Below are 21,504 nucleotides of genomic sequence, written 5' to 3'. Positions count from 1 at the left end.
TCGCTTCAGATTACAGACTCCGCTAACCCAGAAATAGTACCTCGGGTTAAGAACTTTGCTTCAGGATGAGAGCATAAATCGCGCGGCGGCAGCGGGAGGCCCCATTAGCTAAAGTACCTCAGGTTAAGAATAGTTTCAGGTTAAGAATGGACCTCCAGAACGAATTAAGTTCTTAATCTGAGGTACTATAGTACTTCTAGGTTTCGCCACACGCGTGTGCACAGAAGCACTCAATCGCGCTGTACGTGTGTGCAGAAACAGCCCCTCTGCCTACGGACTTTTTGGGTTGTGGACGGACCCCTGGAACGAATTTAATTCATATCCAGAGGGTCCACTGTACTCATTCACTTGATTGTGCTGAATATTGCCAGTTGAACAGTGAAATTCTAAAACCTTCCATTTCCTTACAGCCAGTGGCTAAACTGAAACAGTTCTGCAGGGACATGAAAGAAAGCAGCATACACACTGCTCCCCTGCAGATGACTCTGTTGTGTGCGTTGGAGTTAAAGAAAACCGGTACTTTTTCCTTATTGCTTACCTCAGTTAATTTTTTTTTTACTACTTAACCCTGTTACAACCCCATTTATTGACTCTTTGACTTTCTCGATCTTTTCAGCTTTGGCTATTGATCTAATGAAGACCATCAAAGAAGAAGGCGAACCTGTCAGACCTCACTATTTTTGGCCGTTGCTGGTTATCCACCAGAAAGAGAAAAATGTTCAAGGTTAGCATTTTAAAAATCAAACCTTAGTTTACTGTGCATGTGAACTTGTAACACGCAGCCCTGCTAAGGCACTATTGTCCTATTGGTGTGGTGGTGTACATTGCAACAGTTTCTTTGTCATTACTTTTTCCAGCCTTTTTTTGTTGTTAAGCCACTTAAATTTAGAACTCTTCAAAGAGTTGTGATTGTTTTAGCTTGACTGTAGCAAAAGTATTTGGATTGTTACTATTTCCTTAGCTGTTTCTCTCTTAATATATCTTCTGCTCACCAAAATCTAAGGAAGCTTTTAAAAGTCGGGTTACATTGTGGAACCCTTGTTTTAAAGATAGAGAAATGATTTTTTTTTTACAAGGTTTGCTCTTTCCTATGCCATGATAAGTTAAATGTGAGCTTAGTTACAATAATGAAAGCACAAAAACCTCCATTGTTGAATGATCATGACCTGACAGCACACTGATTGAAGGACTGAAATGTTCAATCTTTGGGCTTCTTAAGTAGGTTTAAGCATTTAGCACACACTTTCCCCTGTTACACATGGGGATGTCTATAGGATATGAATAAGAATTGAACAAATATTAAATTTTAAAGTACAATATCTAATTCTTTGCTTTGCATTATTGGTAATTCAGAAAGAGTGGTCTGATAAAAAGATGCTTTTAACAGAAGTACTTTCCCCTTGGGGAAATTAAAAACTGTCTTTTTCATCTTATCTCACAGTATAATGTGCTTTAGAATGAAATGCAGAGTTGTTAGTGTGACATTGGGTGACAAACAAAATGCACAAACAAAAAAAAAGTGCTTTTAGCAGGCAGTTTGTATTGCAATTTTATTTTAAATATACAGTCGCATCCCAGTTTAGAAGAAATGCTGTAACAAGTATTCCCTAATTGTTTCTGGCTGTAAAAGTGTGTCAAGCCTTTTAGAAAAACCTTTATAAAACAATATTCTGTTCTTGTTAACTCTTTAGGTCCCTGAAGGCACTTAAAAGTACTGGGCAAATTGCTCCCCAGCATAGCGTTTGAATCCCAGCATGTTGCAAATACATTGTAAAAACTCAGAGTTTCAGCATAGGCTTAAGTTCTCTTCCATCCACAAATAAATGGGTGAAAAGCTGTGCATACATGTGGCCATATTCATCCGGTAAAATATTTTATTGCATACCAGGACAATTTGCTCTGCGTTTATGCAGTGGTCAGAAGGTGTAACTGTTGATGGTTAAGGCAAAAGGGAAGTGGGGTTTGTGACATCAGATGATACTGAATCTCCACTTCAGAAGTCTTAACAGTGCCACAAACACCTAAGAAGCATCAGTTTAAAAACAGCAGCAAGGAGAAATGTGTAGGTGTCTTTGGCCACATAAAGGAAAATCTTTTCTAAGTTTGTACAGGTGAAACTCGAAAAATTAGAATATCGTGGAAAGGTTCATTTCTTTCGGTAATTCAACTTAAAAGGTGAAACTAATATATGAGATAGACTCATGACATGCAAAGCGAGATATGTCAAGCCGTTATTTGTTATAATTGTGGTGATTATGGCGTACAGCTGATGAGAACCCCAAATTCACAATTTCAACTTTGGGGTTTTCATCAGCTGTAAGCCATAATCATCACAATTATAACAAGCAAAGGCTTGACATATCTCGCTTTGCATATCATGAGTCTATCTCATATATTAAACTCCATTGGCTAATGAAAACAATTGCTTACATAAATGGGATTTTCCACGATATTCTAATTTTTCGAGTTTCACCTGCACTTCAGCACTTCAAGAAGCTCTGGCTGCATGTACCAAGAACATTCTCTGTTCTTGTAGCCATCTAGTCTCCCTTTACATTGTGCTATCTTCAGCATGAAGTTATCCGTGTGAATGTTCTGTTCTTCAGACAGGTTTAATGCATATTCTTTTTTGCATATTGTTATGTTCATGATGCAGTTTTAACTGTAAGAGATCACAGGAATTGGAAGAATCAAATTCAACTTGTAAAATGGAAAACTGATGCATCTGGGGAGAAGAGCACAATATAAATAAATGTTATCTCATAAAGATAGAGGGGAAAAGTAGTGCTGCATTAAAATTTCACTTGATGGTGTCTAGTAAGTGGGCAGACTTACTAGATGGTGTCTAGTAAGTGGGCAGACTTACTGTATTATGTAAACAAAATGTTATTTGAGAGGCTAGTTTTTGGTAGTTCAGTATGCAGTTCTATTTTGGATTTCAAGGATGAAGCAGATAATATTTGTTGTGGTGAACTTCCTTAAAAACTCTTAACAGCAGTTACATGCGTTTAATCTACAGACTTCCCTAGAATTTTCTGCTGTTTTTGTTTTTACATGAATACCTTGCCAAAACAACGCTCCACATAGCTTTGTACCCTACCACAGATAGAAACTAGTTGCTAATAGTTTGGAAAGTTCTCCATTCATAGCTGTTTGTTTTTAGCTTCTAAGACATCTTCAATTTCAGCAAGATCCTGAACTTTGATTACCAAGGTAATCAACTTCTAGCACATGAATGTTTCTTTTGTACCAATGTATTCAGATGAATTGAGAGGCTTACACCTTTTGAGACTTTGCGCTGAAATACCTACTCAGCCATAAACTCACTGAACCAGTTTGCTTTAACCGCAAAAGGATGATTGGTCTTACCTGAAATGTAGATGTGATAGGTTCTGGGGACTATCTCTCTGATCTTCTCTATAAAGAAGTAGAAATGAAGTACTGTTGAAGGCAAAAACACTTAGGTGACAGAGAGAGCTGGGAGAAAATGACCTGATCCGTCAAGCAGGAGGGGGAAAAACCTGAAGTGGACGGCACCTGCCTCCCAGAGTTCTTTGCTCTCCTGCCTCCATCACATGACGAGGGTCATAACCCAACCCATTCAGGTCCTCAGTAACCATAACAAATCCATAGTTCAGCCGTCCTTGTGCACATTGCCTTCCTCCCTAACTTCTTTCTCTGGACAACTATAGTTTGTCATTACATCTGAATTGCCAAGCTGTGGTTTGAACTTCTCTGTACTAGAATTGGAAACCACAGTTTGATGTGAGTTGCCTATTCTGGTTTGCAGGGAAAGTGAAGAATCATAATTGGAAGGAGAAGGGGAAGCTCAGAAACCATGTGCATGGTGTCTCCTTGGCCCTGTCACTAGACCTCAGTCCTAGATTTTGAGCTGTCAACCTGATATAAATAATGACAGTGTGCTATGAAGCTGTTGTGAGGACAGAAAGGTTAAAGATGATAATGCATATGCAAATTAAGGTTTTTAATCAAATCTCCTCAAAGAGAATTGCACAGAAAAATCAGTCACATGTTGTGCCATGAGTTTCTCCCACATTTCAGGGAAGCTTATGCAGAATAAATTTCTGGCAGGCATGCTTCTTTGGTCTGTTACATTTGTGCACTGCATTTCTTGGGAAGAATCTGTGCAAAGTCTGTTTGCGCATGCTGGTTATGCAAAATGGTTGGTGTGTTTGTAATGGACATGCTTTCTATAGTAGATTGTTACATCCCACAAGGTAAGAAGCTTCTTTCTTTCTAGTCAGTCAAAAAAATCAAGAAACCAGTTATGGACATCATTTGTAAATGTTTGCAAATTTAGTAAAGACATGAGGGTTGTGAAGTTCCCAAGCAATCATCTGTACCAGTGGTATAAATTCCAGACATCTCTGAAGGTGTGACACCCCTTTCTCTAGTGGCACTAATGGCATAAGAGATATTCCTGAACTTGTTGGACCCACTGACAGATACTGCTACATCCTCATTCACTGGTTAAAGCAAAATTCCAGATCCACTGCCAAAATATTTCCCCCCCAGCAGCATTCCTTCATCATATATCAACACACGTTCAAACACATATGAGCATATAAGTAGATGCATTCTGCCTCTCTTGTCTTCTGATCGTTGTTGACACAGATTTGACAAAGGCAGTGCTAGAGCTATCCTGGCTTAAGCATGAGAATGTTTTGTGTGTGTGTGTGTGCTTTTTAATCTTAAGATATTCACAGTTCATTGCAGTCACTGTTGCATTTGAAGTGGATTGCCTGTTCTACACATTTAGCCTGTGTCAAAAAGTGTTCTGCAATCAGAAAGCGACCAAAGCAGGGTGTGGGCTAGGACAAAACCTTCCTCCTGATATGCTAGTTGGTTACTCTTGGTAAATGGGAGAGCAATAAAAAAAATATGAAATAGTTTGCCTGTATCTTTGTAGGCTACAGACCACACTGCTACCTTATTCTGCTGCTTAGGTTGACAAAGCTCAGATTATGTAGAATGAAGTGATAGAATATCAGGTTGTACTGTGTTTTGAATGTGTCCACCCCCAACAAAGAAGATGAGCTAATCAGAGAGGAAGAATTTTGTGTAGTCTTTCCCCTGATATACTAGTTTATTATATTCAAGCATCTTCTATCTGGGGAAATGTTCAAAACTGTCACCTGACCTCTTCACCTGCAGTATGCTGCTAAAGAGGCAGTGCTATCTATATTGGATAAACTAACCTAGGTATGAACAATAAACAGCAAGTATGTTTACTAATTAAAATTTGCACTGGCCATCTGCCTTTTAATTGATAAATGCATTTATTAAACTTTAATGCATTTTCATAAAGCAAAGCCTCAATATGGGTTTGTTTTGTGATATTAACTCAGTTCTCACATGCTGGTAAGCCATGATTTACGGCAGCATACAGTAAGAAGCTACAATAAGACTTGCGTTTGAAGGAGGAGTTTGGCAGAATTCGTTTTCACATTTCATGAAAGCTAGGCTGTCTTTGCATACAAACTAGAGATTGTAGTTTAAACAAGCCAGATTTATAACCCATAGTTTGAACCGCTTTGTGGTTTTTTCTACAAGCAAGTGGTATATAAAATTTATGAAATAATAAATATGTTTGTTTGTCGGGAAAGTAACTGGGTTTTTTTTTTTAAGCCGCAACCTGTGATTCATACAGAATGCTGCCAAAGTTCTCCCTGCTATACAGCTGGAAGACAACAAAAGCCCCAAGGGCCCATAGCAGCTCTTTTCTGCTTGTGCTTACAACACTAAACTATGGTTTAGCGTTACATGTGAATGCAGCCACTCAGTGAAGGATAAGGTAGCAAAATGTAGTATGCCCTTTACTCTCAAACTCTTGGTTTAAACCACCCCCGTCAGTTAATCAGATAGTTCAGTAGTGTGCACTGGTTTAAAGCTCTGAGCCTTAAAAATAGGAATCTATTGCAAGTGCAAATGGATGGCCAAAGTGTTAAAAGAGAAAACTATCCCCGCAAGCATATATTTAGAACAAGTAATTCCACTATGTGTGCACATTTTGATAGGCACTTCCATCTTCCTTGGATTCTTTATCCATATCACCTTAAAACACCTCTCCGCATATGAAACATTAATAGTATCCTAAGTTCTAATCCTCATTACAACACTTGCATCTGCTCAAAAATAAAAGTCAGCAAGGATAGGGTTGTAACAGATGTGAATTTGGGGTATGAAAGGCCATAAGCATTTTTTTGCTTGATTGCGTAGAGATTTGAACCCACATCTCCTGGCTATTATGGGCCTAATTTATTGTAGCAGTTATTTTAAAAGCAAACAGATGTTACCGATAACGTGCATCTAATCACTTTTCTCAAAAGTATAGAGGTGCTGATGAAATGCAGTTTCAGCTGAGTTTTCATTACAGTTTTTTGACATCTTATAAATATAAAGCATAAGCTTGCTGTCAGATTTTGAAATGTATTGAGCAAAATTATATTGTAATTAATTCTTTCTGGATACATTTGCCAGTTCTTGGCCAAAATCAGTCAGTCTTCTGTTTTAAGGCAAACTTGAGCAAATGATGCGACTTTAATTTAGTGTGACTTGTTGGCATGTATTTTTAAGTGCTCAAAGGGAATTCACATTTGATTATTTGCACCGTAGTGCACTGCATAAAATATTCATGGAAGTGTCACTTTTTCCATAGGTGGCACTCCAGGGCAAAGACAGGGACTTCAGGAAACTTTAGAATTTTTTATAGTAACAAATATGTGAGCCAACTTGGAAAAAGGAGAAAAAAGCATATGCTACTTGAATCTGGTATCCCGCAGCATCTGACAAATCATTTTTATGCTTACAAAAATTCCAGTACCTGTATAGGTTTTGACATGAATTCCAGAGTTGGTTAGCTAGACATGATGTAATAAAATGCAGCATTATGTTTTAAAAGGCAAGAACTTAGCCATAGTGTCTTTGTGGTAACCTTTAAATGCCAGATGCAAGACTTTCCTTTTTAATAGCTAAATTAGTTAAATGGATTAACCAGGTGTTGGTTTTATAAAAACAACACCCCACCATGCATTCTATTATGCATGCCAATAAATGTGAAACTTCTGCTGAATGTGTTCCTGTTACCACTTCTCTTTCTTCAGATGCATTTTGAAAACCCAAATTTCCATAAGGTTGTTGTTTTAACTAAGGGGTCAGCATCCCTTTTCAGCAGGGGGGCCAGTCCTCTGTCCCTCAGACCTTGTGGGGGGCCGGACTATATTTTGAAGGGGGGGAAAATGAACCAATTCCTATGCCCCACAAATAACCCAGAGATGCATTTTAAATAAAAGCACACATTCTGCTCATGTAAAAACACCAGGCAGGCTCCACAAATACTACTTTTTAATCCAGGAAAATCTTTTCAAAAGTTGGGGGTTGTCTTATATGGCGGGTGGAGAATCTGTGGTCGAGTATATCTCAAACTCTATATTTTAACAGGAAAAGTTGGGGGTCGTCTTATACGCCCAGTCATCTTAAATGCCGGAAAATACGGTAACCCAGAGATGCATTTTAAATAAAAGAATTCAGGTTTTTTTTAGGGAGGAGGAAAGCCCTGTTTTGGGGGGTTCAGGTCAAAGTTTTTTTAGGGGAGCCAAAGTTGTTAAGCTTCTTTGGGGGGAGCCAGTGATCTACCACAGATATCCAGTGATCTACTGATAGATCACGATCTATCTGTTGGATGTGGCTGGATTAGATTATTCTCATGGTTTTTTCCAACCCTACAGTTACAGGGCAGTGCTCACTGCTCACTGCTCCTTGCTCCATCACACCCCCGCAGACATTCAGAAACACCCCTTCAATGGGTCAAAGCAGGCTGCCACAACCAGCTCCTCATTGCAGGGGCCCCCCACAAATGGTTGAGTGAACAAACAGGGTGATAAAAACCCATTTAGTGGGGTGAAGCAAGTGCCCACTATCAGCCCCTTGTGGCCAGTGGATGTCAAGCAGCTGAGCAAATGGGGTGATGCTGCTCCTTCCTCCACCCACCCCTAGAAAAGCCCCATGAATTGGGGCAGCATTAGTGCCTGCCACCACCACCAGCAGCAAATGAGCAAAGGCGGCGGGGGGGGGGGGAGCCATTCCTACTGCTTTCCTCCCTGAAACACCCTTCCAAGATGTACTTGCCTGCTCAAAAGGTCTGAAACCAGTATTGTGATCTGAACTTCATACTAGTTTCAGATGATGAATTGAAATATCTCCCACCTCTACTCCTAATAGCTTTTGGTTTCCGAACCTTGATTGGGAGTTGGTTGTATGCTTATGTGCTTATGGTAAAGATGCACATGAATGTAGCTGATTTCACAACAGAACCTGATTCCTGAGACAGAGCAGCAACTGGAACAAAGCAAAACACAAAGTCTTGTTTCTGTAAAGCCATTTCCAATCTTTTAATTTTTTCTGACATTGCACGGAGATTTATAGTTTTAGGGTTGAGTCCAATGCAGCGTGAGCACTTCTGCTTGCATAAAGGGACATCCTCTCCCTCTGCAACCCCTTGTACTATCCCCAAATCTGCTCTGGAGAGTCCCACAATCCTCCAGGGCAGATGTTGGGGCATGTGAGGGACTGTAGGTGGAAAGGTTCCACTGGAGAAGTGGAACTCTGACCTGCTCACACATGGGCACAATTGAATATGGCCCAAAGTTTCTAGGTAGCTGAAATTCAGCATCTGGTTCAGCATCTGTTTCCCCTCCCCCCCTTTAGGTACAATTGAAGTCCTCAAAGCAATGCATGAAATGCAGGTAGAGCCTGATATAGATACATATTCCAACTACGTTTTCACAAATTTTGATGATATCAGCTCTGTGCGCCGTCTGCTGCAGGTGAGTTAAGTAGTTGGCTTATTACTTTATATCCCAGTGATGTTAACTTACCAAGTTTCATTTTGCTTTTGTGATCTGACGCTGTACTAGCCCTAGAAGCATGCTTCCTAAATAAACCTTTTAAACCTTATCTTTCATAATGCATTTTCCATATTTTTCCAGAAATTAAGGCATTAAGAATGATTAATGATTAATTTTGGAGTTGAAATTTCCAGAATTATTTGTGTAGCAGATGCTGTCGGGGGGGGGGGGGTCGTTTTTACACCAGTATAATTTTAAGCCATTCATTTAAATCACGTTTCTAATTTTAAAATCTTAATGCATATCAAATGGTTGCTGTAATAACTAAAAGCTATTGGCTTGCAACAATACACATTTTATTTTCTTAGACAATATCCAACCGACTCTGTCAGCACCAGGATTTATGCTTGTATGGTGGAACTCCCCCTCCTCTGCCTGTACGCACCCCATGCCCTCTCCAGATCTGCTCCAGAAGGTTGAGGGAAACCTAGAACAGATTTAAGGGTGCACAGAGTGAGAAGATTCTGTTGTGCAAGCATAATACATAGATATCTCAGAAATATTTGCAACCTTCTATTAGGAAGGCCAGTGTCAACTTTCCATTCAGAAGAGGACAGGGCTTCTCTAAGGCTGATTATTGAATTCATACCAGAGTTCAAATTTTATGCTGGGGGTCTTAACCACTGTCCTCTACCAGTTGTTTCTGCATTTCATCTCTGTATTATGATCTTTCCATAGGAAGCGAACTGTCCTATTGATAGTAAATCATTCTCTGTAGCAGAAATCAGATACACAGCAGCCAATGGGAGACTGGAGGATGTTTTAGCTTTATGTAAGTATCCTTGATGTTGTAATTATTATTTGTACAGCCGTTGTCTGTTGAAGCTGGATGTAAGAATGAAAAAATCCTTTTTATTTATTTTTTTAAAGCCACCTTGATAGTATAAATAAAATTTAATTCACCAGTTCCCTAGACTTGGACTTCTAGTGTAGCTTGCCTCTTTATAAATACAGAATTAATGATTAAAACGAGCACAAAATAAATCCATAAATTTGCATTTAACTTTATTCTATGAAATCCACAATCTCAATCAGTAGGGCATTGGTTTTGATATAAGTAAAAAAAAAAACCTGCTCCTTTCCCCTTATGGGGTACCCAAGAGCCCATATAGAGTCCTTTTGTAGGTTCTCTATTGGTAGGAGAAAATAGCAGAGACCAGCCAGAGAATATTGAGAAGCAGAGCAGCTAGTAAGCCTGATCTTTATTAACTGTTGCAACAGGGTGCTCCCCCACACACAGGAGAGAGGGGGACCCCGAGCCATGCGCATAAGCCCTTATATAGACATTTCTAAATTGTCCACCCTGAAGTCCAAGACCACCCCCAGAAACATCATACATACATCACAGAAGGGAGAAAATAAAAAAATTCCTTCCAGTAGCACCTTAGAGACCAATTAAGTTTGTTAATTGGTATGAGCTTTCATGTGCATGCACACTTCTTCAGATACATGCATGTATTTCGTGCGTACACAGGAAAGCTCATACCAATAACAAACTTAGTTGGTCTCTAAGGTGCCACTGGAAGGAATTTTTTTTTGTTTCGACTACGGCAGACCGACACGGCTACCTACCTGTAACTATCACAGAAGGGGTGTAGCCCAACACCACCCCCCAGATATATCATACCTGCGTCACAGAAAAGGCGGCCTACAACAGAAATCTGAGTGCGTTGTTTTGGCAAGTTACCTGATTGCATTATCTGGGTTTTGGCCACTCTTGTTATTATAACTACTTAATTCCTGAATCCAGGTCACAGGCTCACACCCTGTTCATATCTTGAATGTGCCCTTAAGACAGGATTTGTGAGGAAAGAGACAATGGGGAGGTTTCCTCCTTTGACCTTGCAGAGAAATATTTGAGGTCAATTTGTTCAGGACCTCTTTTTGTGGGGTTTCAGACATGTGGTTTATATATATACAGTTATGAACATTTTTTATTTTATTTTATATAAGACCTTAAAATTCTTATAACAGATTCCAACCTTCTTTAGCCTGAGGGTTGTGTTCAGTCTTGGCCAACCTCCTGGGGGTTGCATGCAAGCAGTGGTGTAGCCACCTACACTCTCCCATCTACAGGGTGCAGTAGCAGCGGATGACAGGCAGTGGCATTTGCATTGTTGCTGCATATTGGAACAGAGCGGTGGAAGAGCAAGGCTGCAGTGTGTTTGGTTCCAGCAGGAGTGCTGGATGGACTCTGCCAGTGCCCCTGCAGCTCCCCTCCTCCCCCCCCTCCATCTTGGTATGCAGCAGTGACTGGACAACCAGAGGTCAGGTATGCCTGACCCCACCGTCTGCTGCTGACAGAGTGGACACACAGCCCTCCTCAGCTGATCAGCTGGGGGGGTGTGTTCTGTTTTCCCCTCCCCGCTCACCAGTCGCTCTGATTAGCATTGGAGCAGACGATTTGCATTGCCAGGTGCCAGACTAGATGTTGTCGTTTAGTCATGTCCGACTCTTCGTGCCCCCATGGACCAGAGCATGCCGGGCACTCCTGTCTTCCGCTGCCTCCTGCAGTTTGGTCAGATTCATGTTGGTAGCCAGACTAGATGAGGTGGTTCAAATTTCTCCACCAACAAATGATCAGTGATCTCCCCTCTTCCCCCACGTGGCTATCTATTGATGGGATGGGGGAACAAAGAATGATGGTTTTAGGCACTTTCCCTAGGTAACCAGAGACGTCAAAGCTCACAATAGCGCTCATAAGTGAGATTCTGACACACTGCAAACTTCCAAGTGTGGAGCATGATGATCTTGGGATCACTGTCCATGTCCTTTGTTTTCCCTATGTGTGTTTATAAATGTTTTTCTTCCTCCACCCCACTCCAATTGAAACTGCTACAACATCCAAAGAGTCATCAGTGCATACTTGCCTTCAAGACTCGTAATGCTTCTGAAATACTGCTTTGTACATTAAACCATTGAATCTGTATACCAGGGGTCAGCAGACTTTTTCAGCAGGGGGCCGCTCCACTGTCCCTCAGATCTTGTGGGGGGCCAGACTATATTTTTTTTGGGGGGGTGAACAAATTCCTATGCCCCACAAATAACCCAGAGATGCATTTTAAATAAAAGGACACATTCTACTCATGTAAAAACACGCTGATTCCCGGACCATCTGTGGGCCGGATTTAGAAGGCGATTGGGCCGGATCCGGCCCCCTGGGCCTTAGTTTGTCTACCCATGCTGTATACCGATAGTCTTACCAGAAAGTGTTTAATGTTAATAGATCAAATTAAAACTTCCTTTCGTGGTGCAGCTGGTTAAAGGGAAGGCAACCTGTTAAAACAGACTGCTACCAAGGGCTATTGATTTCAGCTTCCAGGTTCCTATAATGCTTCTTACTTCGCCAAACCTTTATTAGGCATTACAGATATAGGTCATCATAAAACATACATATACTGTATAATTTTTAGACACACACACACACACACACAGGATTTTCATTGGAGTTAAAGTTCTATAATGCATAGATTCCCAAAACTGACAAGGTGAAAACTATGAAGCATCAGTTAAGGAATCTGGGTGCATTAGACAGTGTGCACAAGGGTGCCTGTTTTCCCTTGATCAACTGCCCCATTCCACTTCATTGTTATCTGCTTTTAATTCCCCCCCTCACTTGTTTGTTGCTACGGAAACCAGCTTTGCCGGCTGTCGGCAGCAGCAGCAGCAGCAGCAGCAGCAGCAGCAATTGAGCATACAGAGCTGCACCGTGTTGTTTTTGAAACCAACAAAAACTTTTTAAACATAAGTTTGCTTTCTTATTTATTTATTTCTATATTGAAATAACAAACAACATGAGCGATCACAACAAAGAAGCAGGGAGGTTCTTCAGTGTAAGGCCCAGTTGGTCTAGGGCAGAGCTTTCCAAACTTTTCATGTTGGTGACACACTTTTTAGACGTGCATCATTTCACAACACGGTGATTCAGTTTTACTAGCAAACCAGAGGTTAAAGTAACCCCTTTCCGGCCCTGGGAGGAGCGCGGGGAACGTTCACGCGACACACCTACACGCTGCAGCTGCCACACTAACGTGCTGCAATGCACAGTTTGGAAAGCTCTGGTCTAGGGACTGAATTTGGATTCTCCAACGCTGCTTGTCTGGAAGCTGGCATGGAAGAAGGAATGCGTTCTGCTGGAGTGCATGCAGTTGAAAGACAGATGGGCACTGATGTTTCAACTACTAGAAATTCTGCATAGCTGTTGCTTTTTAGAGTTGTTCAATGTCCATGTTCTTCCTCTGTCAGCTGTCTGCTCTCCCACCTCCCCTCCACACATACCAGCTTGGGTGTTTCATTCCTGGCTTGAATTAAGGCAAACTCCCCCCCACCTCTAGTGCTGCATAGCAGTCTCTGTTCCATTGTCACACATAGCCTAGGCTTATGAAATTTATCTTCCCAGATACATTACTGAGAGCTAATGAGTGTTGTGGATTCTTCTTGATATTACTGTTTTATCTTTTGTAAACCGCTTTGATGTTTTTTTTAAAAAATATGTGTAAATTGTATGAGATAAATAAATGTATTTCACTTGGGGAATAATTCAACAGGGACTACTACTCTTAAGTTAGTATGCACAGAGATGATCATGCAGTAACTGCATTCCCTAATACAGTAATTGACAAAAACTCCAAAAAGCACTGTAATTCCAGAGTATTGTATATCTTTCTCTTTCTAGCTAGTAAAGAGAGATCTCTCTGTGTTTAAAACTTGAAATTATTGGAAGATCATGCATTCATGTACCAAGATGATCTTACTAAACAGATTCTCTTTAAATATATGTCTTTCGATACCGATGGCTTAATCAATGCTTTTTGGAGAAGCAAGGGTCAACGCATTCTAAGGATTTTCATTTATTCTGCAGTGTCTTCTCCAAACAAGCCACCTATGGATCAAGTGCAATTCAGAGGCAGTCTAACCCTTGGATTCAGAAGGTAAGAGTTTATGAATCTTTCACTGCCACCTTTGTACCTTGGATGTCCTTGGTCCTTAATCCCAGGATGGTATTTAGGGCAGTTGCTTTAAGAAAAAAAGGGATGAGGAATGAAAGCATATTTTTGCCCAAAAGCTAAAAAGCCAGTTAGGAGCTGGATAGGAGTACAGTATATCTGTGGCTGTAGGAATCAGTGCAGGTCTATCATCTCTCTTAAGGTTTAAAGCAGGCTTCCTCAACCTCGGCCCTCCAGATGTTTTGAGACTACAATTCCCAGCATCCCTGACCACTGGTCCTGCTAGCTAGGGATCATGGGAGTTGTAGGCCAAAAACATCTGGAGGGTCGAGGTTGAGGAAGCCTGGTTTAAAGAGCCAGAATAAACCCTACTCCGCACTCTTGTGAGTGACATGGGTGGGAAACTTTCAGCCTATGCCATCACTGGCTATAGCATAATTATTTTTGGTTCTGTGAATCAAAAGCTTAATGAGTTATTATGTAATTGTAATAATTCTCATTTATAAAGTGCAGGCATGTCCGAAGTCTGTTTCGGAGGCCTAATCCAGCCCCCGGTCAGTTTAATCCGGCCCCTGTGGCAGTTTATTTCTCGGGGTAAAATCCTAAGCAAACCTCAACAACTTCAATCCTAGAAGAAGCTCAACAACTCCAACCTAAAAAAAAATCTCAACAACTTCAAAGGTCAACAACTTTGGTCGGCCCCCACAGCCCTTCACTTCATCAAACCTGGCCCTCTTTGAAAAACGTTTGGACACCACTGTGCATGCAGTTTTCAAAGTGTTTTGTGCAAGTTGTTACCATAATAATGGCATCAACCCTGAAAGTAGATGGGTATGATAATCTCCATATTGCAGATGAAGCACTGAGGCTGTGCTTGTCTAAGGGTACCCAATGAAATGGCGGAACTCAGCATAGCGCTGATAATCTCTTTTCTCCCCCTGTGTGCTGTTCGGGGCGTTCTCCCGGTCCTCTAGAGAGGATTTGAGGGAGTAAAGGAGGGGAAGCCCCATTGCACTAGTGGGTGTCATTGCGCTGGCTTCTGCTAATAGAACCTGGCAACTGAATCTGGCCTGCAGCCTTCCTCATCATGGCTCATTCTTATAGCCAGTGTACTACTGCACCACCTGTCAGACAATACTTGTGCAGAAGAGCCTGCACAATGGCTCCTTCCAATTTTTGGGACCTCCCTTCCTAGAAAAGCTAGACTGGCTTTCTCCTTGTGGTCCTTCCACTGGCAGGTGAAGACCTTTGAGAACTGACTGCTTTTAAAGAAAGGGCTGGAGCCGTGCTGTGCTTATTGCAATTATTTGCGTGGTTTTAATATATTTTATGTACATAGTTGTACTTCTAACAATGTTCAATTGTTTTTTAATTTGTTTTTCTATGTTTTTAGTGGTTCTCATTTTTATATATAAGCTGCCTTGAGTCCCATCAGGGAAAAGGCTGGGTATAAATAAATTGTTGTTGTTGTTGTTGTTGTTGTTGTTGTTGTTGTTGACAAGGCAGGGTATACATAAAATGTTGTTGTTCAGTTTTTACTTAATCCATCCTCAAAGTAGGTGTTAACGTTATTTAGACAAAGCCCAGCTTCATGATTCACAGTCGTGTTGTCGGGCTGTGTTCTTGGACTGTTACTATATCAGAGCGCAAGTTATTCCACATGCTAAACAACAACACCCTAAATTGTCTTCTCGTCATGCTAGTTTAGTATGTAAAATGAGATTTTTGAAAATCATGGGAGACAATTATTGACTATAGCATTAGAAATGCATTTTGTGCTATTATGTTTGTTCATTTCTGAAATTTCTTTCTCTGGCCAAAGTTAGCAGATTTAGATCTTATGGTACCTTTTATATGGTAACTCCATCTGTTTTCAGGGCCTAAAAATGTGTTCACTGTGATTGGTGAAGTACCGGTATTTGGCCAATACTTGAAATCCTGATCAGACAAGTTGTGCCTTTCTGTGGTCCTTGAGGTTTTGTTGAACTATAGTTTGAAGCATCCCAGACTGCTGGACAGGCTGTAGCTGATGGAAGTTGGAGTCTGGCAACATCTGAAAGGCCCTACCTCTCCTTGAGATCAAAATGCTTTAGGTTATACCCCCCTCCTCTGCCATATCTATAGCTATTATGTTTTCAGATCATCATGCTTAAACAATCCTGTTCAGAATCTGTAAGGAGTTAGGGTGGGACAGGAAGAAAAAGGGGGAAATTCTGAAAAGCCACCATAGCACAATATTTCCTGATGGAGAGAAATCAGCTGTTTTGTTGAACAATGCCTTAAAATGTTAAATAAGCACAGCAACGATACGATTGCTTTAGGTTTTTAAAATAGGTCCATTAAAATTTCAGACCTTGTGTACGTGTTATAGTGACATAGGGCTTTTTCGAGACGCCTCCCCATTCCAAGAATAATCTTGGAAGAGTTTTGAGAGGTGTTTCGTAAATTCAGAACGTCACAACTCAGATGGATAAACATTGGAGAAGTGACAAGTACAGCTAGCCATGCACATATGAGAGTGTCTGCTTCCTTGGATGCTTGCGTAACTCTTTACCTCTGGCAGTTCAGAGTGTATTCCAGTGCTCGTTGGCCACCATCAGAGTGCGGTACCCAGGCCATATGCTTGCTTTTCTTGAAAGAGAAGCTCCATCCTGGCCTCTTTATGTGTTTCCCAGAGAACAACATGGCATTTCTGCTACTGAAATCCTGTTTCCTTCACCCTCCAAGGAGGTGGGAGGTGAAGAGGCAAACAGTGCAAGTACTAGTCTTCTGGTCAGTTTCTCATGAAGTAAAGCAGCATAACCCTCAAGGAAAGGGAGCTTTGGGTAGGGTGGCTGTAACTTACATTTTTCAAAGTAAAATATTAGTCAAACCACTGTTAGCATAAGCCATGATTTGCCATTCTGGTTTGCTGACCAGTTTGCCATTAATTCAGGCATTATGTCTAGCTATAGTCGAGTGCAGTTAATTATGGTTTGGTGAGCGTACTCCCCCTTTGAAAGGCAAACGTTGGTAGACAGTTCATGGTTGTCAGGCTCCCACCTCAAAACACACAGGCAGCAACTCTTACTTGAAAGTATGTGGTGGTTTTTGGAGCTTCTATCATTATTATCAATCAATTTATTGTGTATAGCCAATGGCCTGTACAATGTACAGCAGAGGGCAAGAGCCCGCTTGAAAGTAAGGAAAATATATTTATTCAGGCTAATAGCAGTACAGGCTCAGTAGCACAAACACAAGGTCCAAAAGTCAAGAGCCCAAGGCCTATAAGCAAAACCAGAGGCTTATAACTCAACAGAAGCTTTGAAGATGTCTCTCTACAGCTAACATGCCCCTCCTGCCAAGCATTTAAAGACCAGGTGGTGTGAGCTCATTCATGGGATTCTCTCACCCTCTGAGAGAGTCCCATGCTGCATTCACACACATGCTAAAATCCCATTTATCCAGCTGGGAAAATGTCTTCAGCTGTGCACACTGTGGGTGCCTGTCATATCCTGGACAGGAATGCCACCCTAGAATAGAGACTTCTTTACCCCACTCCATTACCAATGCAAGGTGAAAGGTCTGGCAAATTAAGCCAGGACGGGTACACATTTCAGTGCATCCGCCAGTTTGTAATTAACCAAGGAGAAGCTGGATTAGTTTTACCCACAGCCAGATCAACACTCAATTCAGTATCAGTTATTAGTTAGGAATTAGAGTGAGATATGGATATATGTCCCATCAGTGGACAAAAAAAGCGCTTCTCTGCACAAAGCACAGTTAATTTGTAAAGTTCATTGCCAGAAGTGTGTCACACGTGCTCTATAGTTGTAATTTCTTCAACAGCCCTGTCAGTATTATTATCCCCATATTGCAAGAGAGGGGTTTGCCTAAGGCCACATGGCAAAGACCAGAGCTGAACGTGGAAGTTCCTAATTATAGCTTAGTCTCATTGATGACCACTAGGTTGGATGGTCCTAAAGGAGTCAGGCAGATTCATGGAGAACAGGTCTAGTAGCATCTGAACATAAGAATAATCCTGCTGTTGTTCGGTATGCTTGTTAACTGAAATTGAGAATAAATAAAAATATTAAATAAAGGAAAAAAAGAATAGTCCTGCTGAACCAGACCAAAGATCTATCTAGTCAAGCATTATGTTCACACAGTGACCAGCCAAATGCCTTTTGGGAAGCCCACCAATACAACAGTTTTATGTTTTGAGTTTATCTCTTGATATTGAGGGCTGGATATTGCCAGCAGAGTGAGTTGTGGAGGCAGGACTCTTCCTGTTATGCCTTATTTGAGAGCTTCAGGTGTCTGGCTGATCAGTGTTGGAAACGGAGCATTCAACTACACAGATTTTGTTTGGTTAACACAAGGCAATTCTTACACTGATAAAGAGTGTGCATTCAAATGGGTGAGTGCAAGGCATAATTTTAACCTGCCCATTTCCAAGATCAGCTAGAATCTGTCTGCATTTGTTTCCAGTGCACTGTCCCTAATCCAGGGCAGTGTGTTTAATTTGTAGCTGTGGACCAGCAATTTCACACTATGCAGTAAACCAGTGTCGTTCTGGTTATTTAAACTGGGAACATCTTCCTCCATTTTTCAGATTCAGTTTCTCTGGATATGTATGTCCTGCTGAAATATCTTGTTCAGAAAGTTAAGGATGCCAAACAATTAAGGTTTTAAAATCAGCAGTCTTCCTCTTTTCTGCTTGTGAGGGGGCATCTCATATATGGTGAAGTCTCTTTTCTTCTCAAGGACTGTGTTTCATGAGACACTGTGACATGTAGTATTTCACAAAACTGCCAAGGATGTTTTTAAAAATAAAAAAACAGATAAAAATGAAATTATGCAATCCTCTTTCAACCTGGCAGTCTGAAGAGGAGATATATGTTACAGTATCTCACTACTGTATTTTGGAGAGTATGAAGGGAAGGTAATTGTTGATATTAAATAATACATGTGTATGACTTATTTAATTTGAAAATGCTGCCTGAATTTAGATATGCAGATAGGTTACAACCCTGAACCTTTAACAGTGGGGACAGTTGAAAACTGATTAATGCATTTACATTTAATGTGTGATAATGAGTTGAATGGTTAATCACACATTAACAGATTAATCATGCAGATTAATAAGTGCTTTCAGCATTACTTTTAAGGAAATGGACTAAGTGTATTGGAAAGTACGTTTTTCATGTCACCAGCAAACTATTCATGTACAAGCTCTAAATTATTGTTGTGGTTAACCCTTTCAAAAATCATCTGAAGTAGATGCCAGAAGGTCTGAGGAACCTTAATTTTCTGCTGAATGGACATTTACGCTCGTATTGATATTTTCGTTTCCAGGCTCCCCCATGTACCGTAAATACAAGCAAGAAACTGGTTGAAACACATTGAAACAATGGATTCTAACATGGCCCTCCTTTTCTGTGGCAATTTATATACTGCGTGAAATCATTTTTCAAAAATAAATGTAACAAAATGTGTAAATCATTAATTTATTTTAATACCCTTCACCCAAACAAATCTGCATGTGCTTAGCTATACAATTTTCTCTTAAAGAAAGGGCTAAATTAAACAAATATTTCTGGCCTTCGATTAATTATCCTCTGCTGCCCTCTACAGGTCCTTTGATGTAAATCTCTGGAGTGAGGTAAGACGGTGAAACTGAAATAAAGTAGAGCTGCTTGAAATGCTTTGGGTACAGAATATTACGGAAGTATAAGTAACAGGAAGTTGCATGCTCACAGTCTTGACAGTAACTTATTTGGAGAGTTTTTTATCTTGTCCGGTGCATTTTAAATTTAGGGCATGATTCAACCAAAGCTAATTCTGATTGAACTCAGTGGGGAGATTAAATTACGTCCTTAACTCCCAACCACCTTCACTTCCCCATATCTAATTGGATTTCAGACATGCTTGGCTTTGGATGAAGTTTGTTGATAACAAAAACTTGGTGGACAGAAACTTGGACAGTGGTGAGGGACTGCAGGGACCTTCTGCTCAAAGAGAGTTGCATCGAAGATCCCCAGTTGGGCTCTCTGCCCAAGGAACTTCTTGTGAATTTTGTAATTATGTGCGAAAGAAATTAGGATTGAGGTGGGGAAGAAGATTGAACCCATTTGTTAGGCTCGAGGGGAAAACCCAAAGCGCCTTACATCTCTGTATGTCACCAGTTTAAAATTCAGAGAATAAGCAGTATGGAAGTGAACCAAACAATTGAGAAAGTCGTTTACAAAATAACCACGGCCCCTTCTTGAATAGCATTTTCCTACACCCTGTCTAAAGTCTGTGGGGAACCTGTGGCTCCTTGATGTTCCTTGACTACAGTTCCCATCAAGCCTAGCCAGCATGGAGAGTGGCCAGGGATAGCGGGAATTGTGGTCTGGCAGCTTCTATTTATTCCTCTTGTAGAAGTAGGGGCTTATTTTACAAAAGAGCCTTTTCTTTCTGTCCTCTGCATCTTGACAATCTACATCCTTCTGTTTAAATTTGAAATACCACCTGAGTTTTCTTGCCCGTACGAAGTTTTGCAAACCAGCCTGCTAGTACACCTCCAGATGTGGTGTTTGCTGAGGCAAAGTTTATGCTAAGCTCAGAAGTGGGTCAGAGCTACAGAAAGAATGTTGTGGTCTCTGGTGCCCTTTGTCCTTATCTAGGAGATTTCCATGGGGGCGGGCCTTTTACTAATTCAACCTCTGTCCCCCATGTGCCTCCAAAATCTGCTCCTGTGGGCAAGGGGTGGGGACCCTTCAGGAGAACGTGGGAGGTGTTTTTCAGGAGCTAATTAATATTGGGGAAGAAACACAATTCATTCTGTTGCTTCACATGCCCAACTGTCAAATAAGTTAGCCGTAGGAAAAACAAATCAAAGTCTGGATGTAGTAACCACCTTCAGGTTTGCATTCCAAGTGTGCCATGCAATCCTATTCCTGTTTACTTGGAGGGTCAGTTTTACTGTTTTCAACTGGGCTTACTTCCCTGTAAATATATGTGTGTGCATCTGAAGAAGCCCTGTTTAGGGATGTTTTTAATCTGTGACTTTGTATTGTATTTTAATATTTGTTGGAGGCCGCCCAGAGTGGCCGGGGAGACCCAGCCAGATGGGCGGGGTATAAATAATAAATTATTGTTATTATTTTATTATACGATGTGTATCTGAAGAAGTGTGCATGCACATGAACAAACTTAGTTGGTCTCTAAGCTGCTACTGGAAGGAATTTTTTTATTTTTATTTTGTTTCCCTATAAATGTGTTTAAGATTGCAGGCTTAGGGTTGTATTGAGTGTTGGTCCTACTCCGAGTAGACCCAGTTGAGTGAATGGCCATGGCCAACTTAGATCCCTTAATTTCAGTGGGTTTACTCTTGAGTAAAATTTAGCTGGCTATAACTATATATATATATATAGAGAGAGAGAGAGAGGGGGGGGAGCGCTTTGTTTAAAGAAGTGGGCCACTTTACTGGTGTGTTGTCTGCATTTAAGTACTATTTAAAAATGTGGGTTTTTATTATTATTTACAAATATGTAAAAATGAAGTAATGCTACACTGTTGAGAAACTATAAAGACTCTTAATTTTAACACCTGAAAGTGACAGTGCTTAATGATTTCTTTAAGCAATACTTTCTGTTGTGGGTTAA

At 40.7% G+C, this 21,504-nt stretch overlaps 1 protein-coding gene across 2 annotated transcripts in view; it reads left to right on the top strand.

Moving 5' to 3' along the window:
* LRPPRC (leucine rich pentatricopeptide repeat containing) overlaps positions 1-21,504 on the top strand; it is a 115,367-nt gene that overhangs the window by 24,656 nt on the left and 69,207 nt on the right. For both annotated transcript variants that reach the window (XM_033144882.1, XM_033144883.1), the window contains exons 10-15: positions 411-516; positions 617-724; positions 8,728-8,846; positions 9,606-9,699; positions 13,789-13,858; positions 19,490-19,517. In XM_033144882.1, the coding sequence (XP_033000773.1) occupies positions 411-516; positions 617-724; positions 8,728-8,846; positions 9,606-9,699; positions 13,789-13,858; positions 19,490-19,517 (525 nt within the window). The remainder of the gene's footprint in view (positions 1-410; positions 517-616; positions 725-8,727; positions 8,847-9,605; positions 9,700-13,788; positions 13,859-19,489; positions 19,518-21,504) is intronic.

This window comes from Lacerta agilis, chromosome 3 (genome assembly GCF_009819535.1).
Source record: "Lacerta agilis isolate rLacAgi1 chromosome 3, rLacAgi1.pri, whole genome shotgun sequence".
NCBI lineage: Eukaryota > Metazoa > Chordata > Lepidosauria > Squamata > Lacertidae > Lacerta > Lacerta agilis.
Note: the sequence above shows the minus strand (reverse complement) of the source record. Positions and strands in the feature narration are given on the sequence as shown.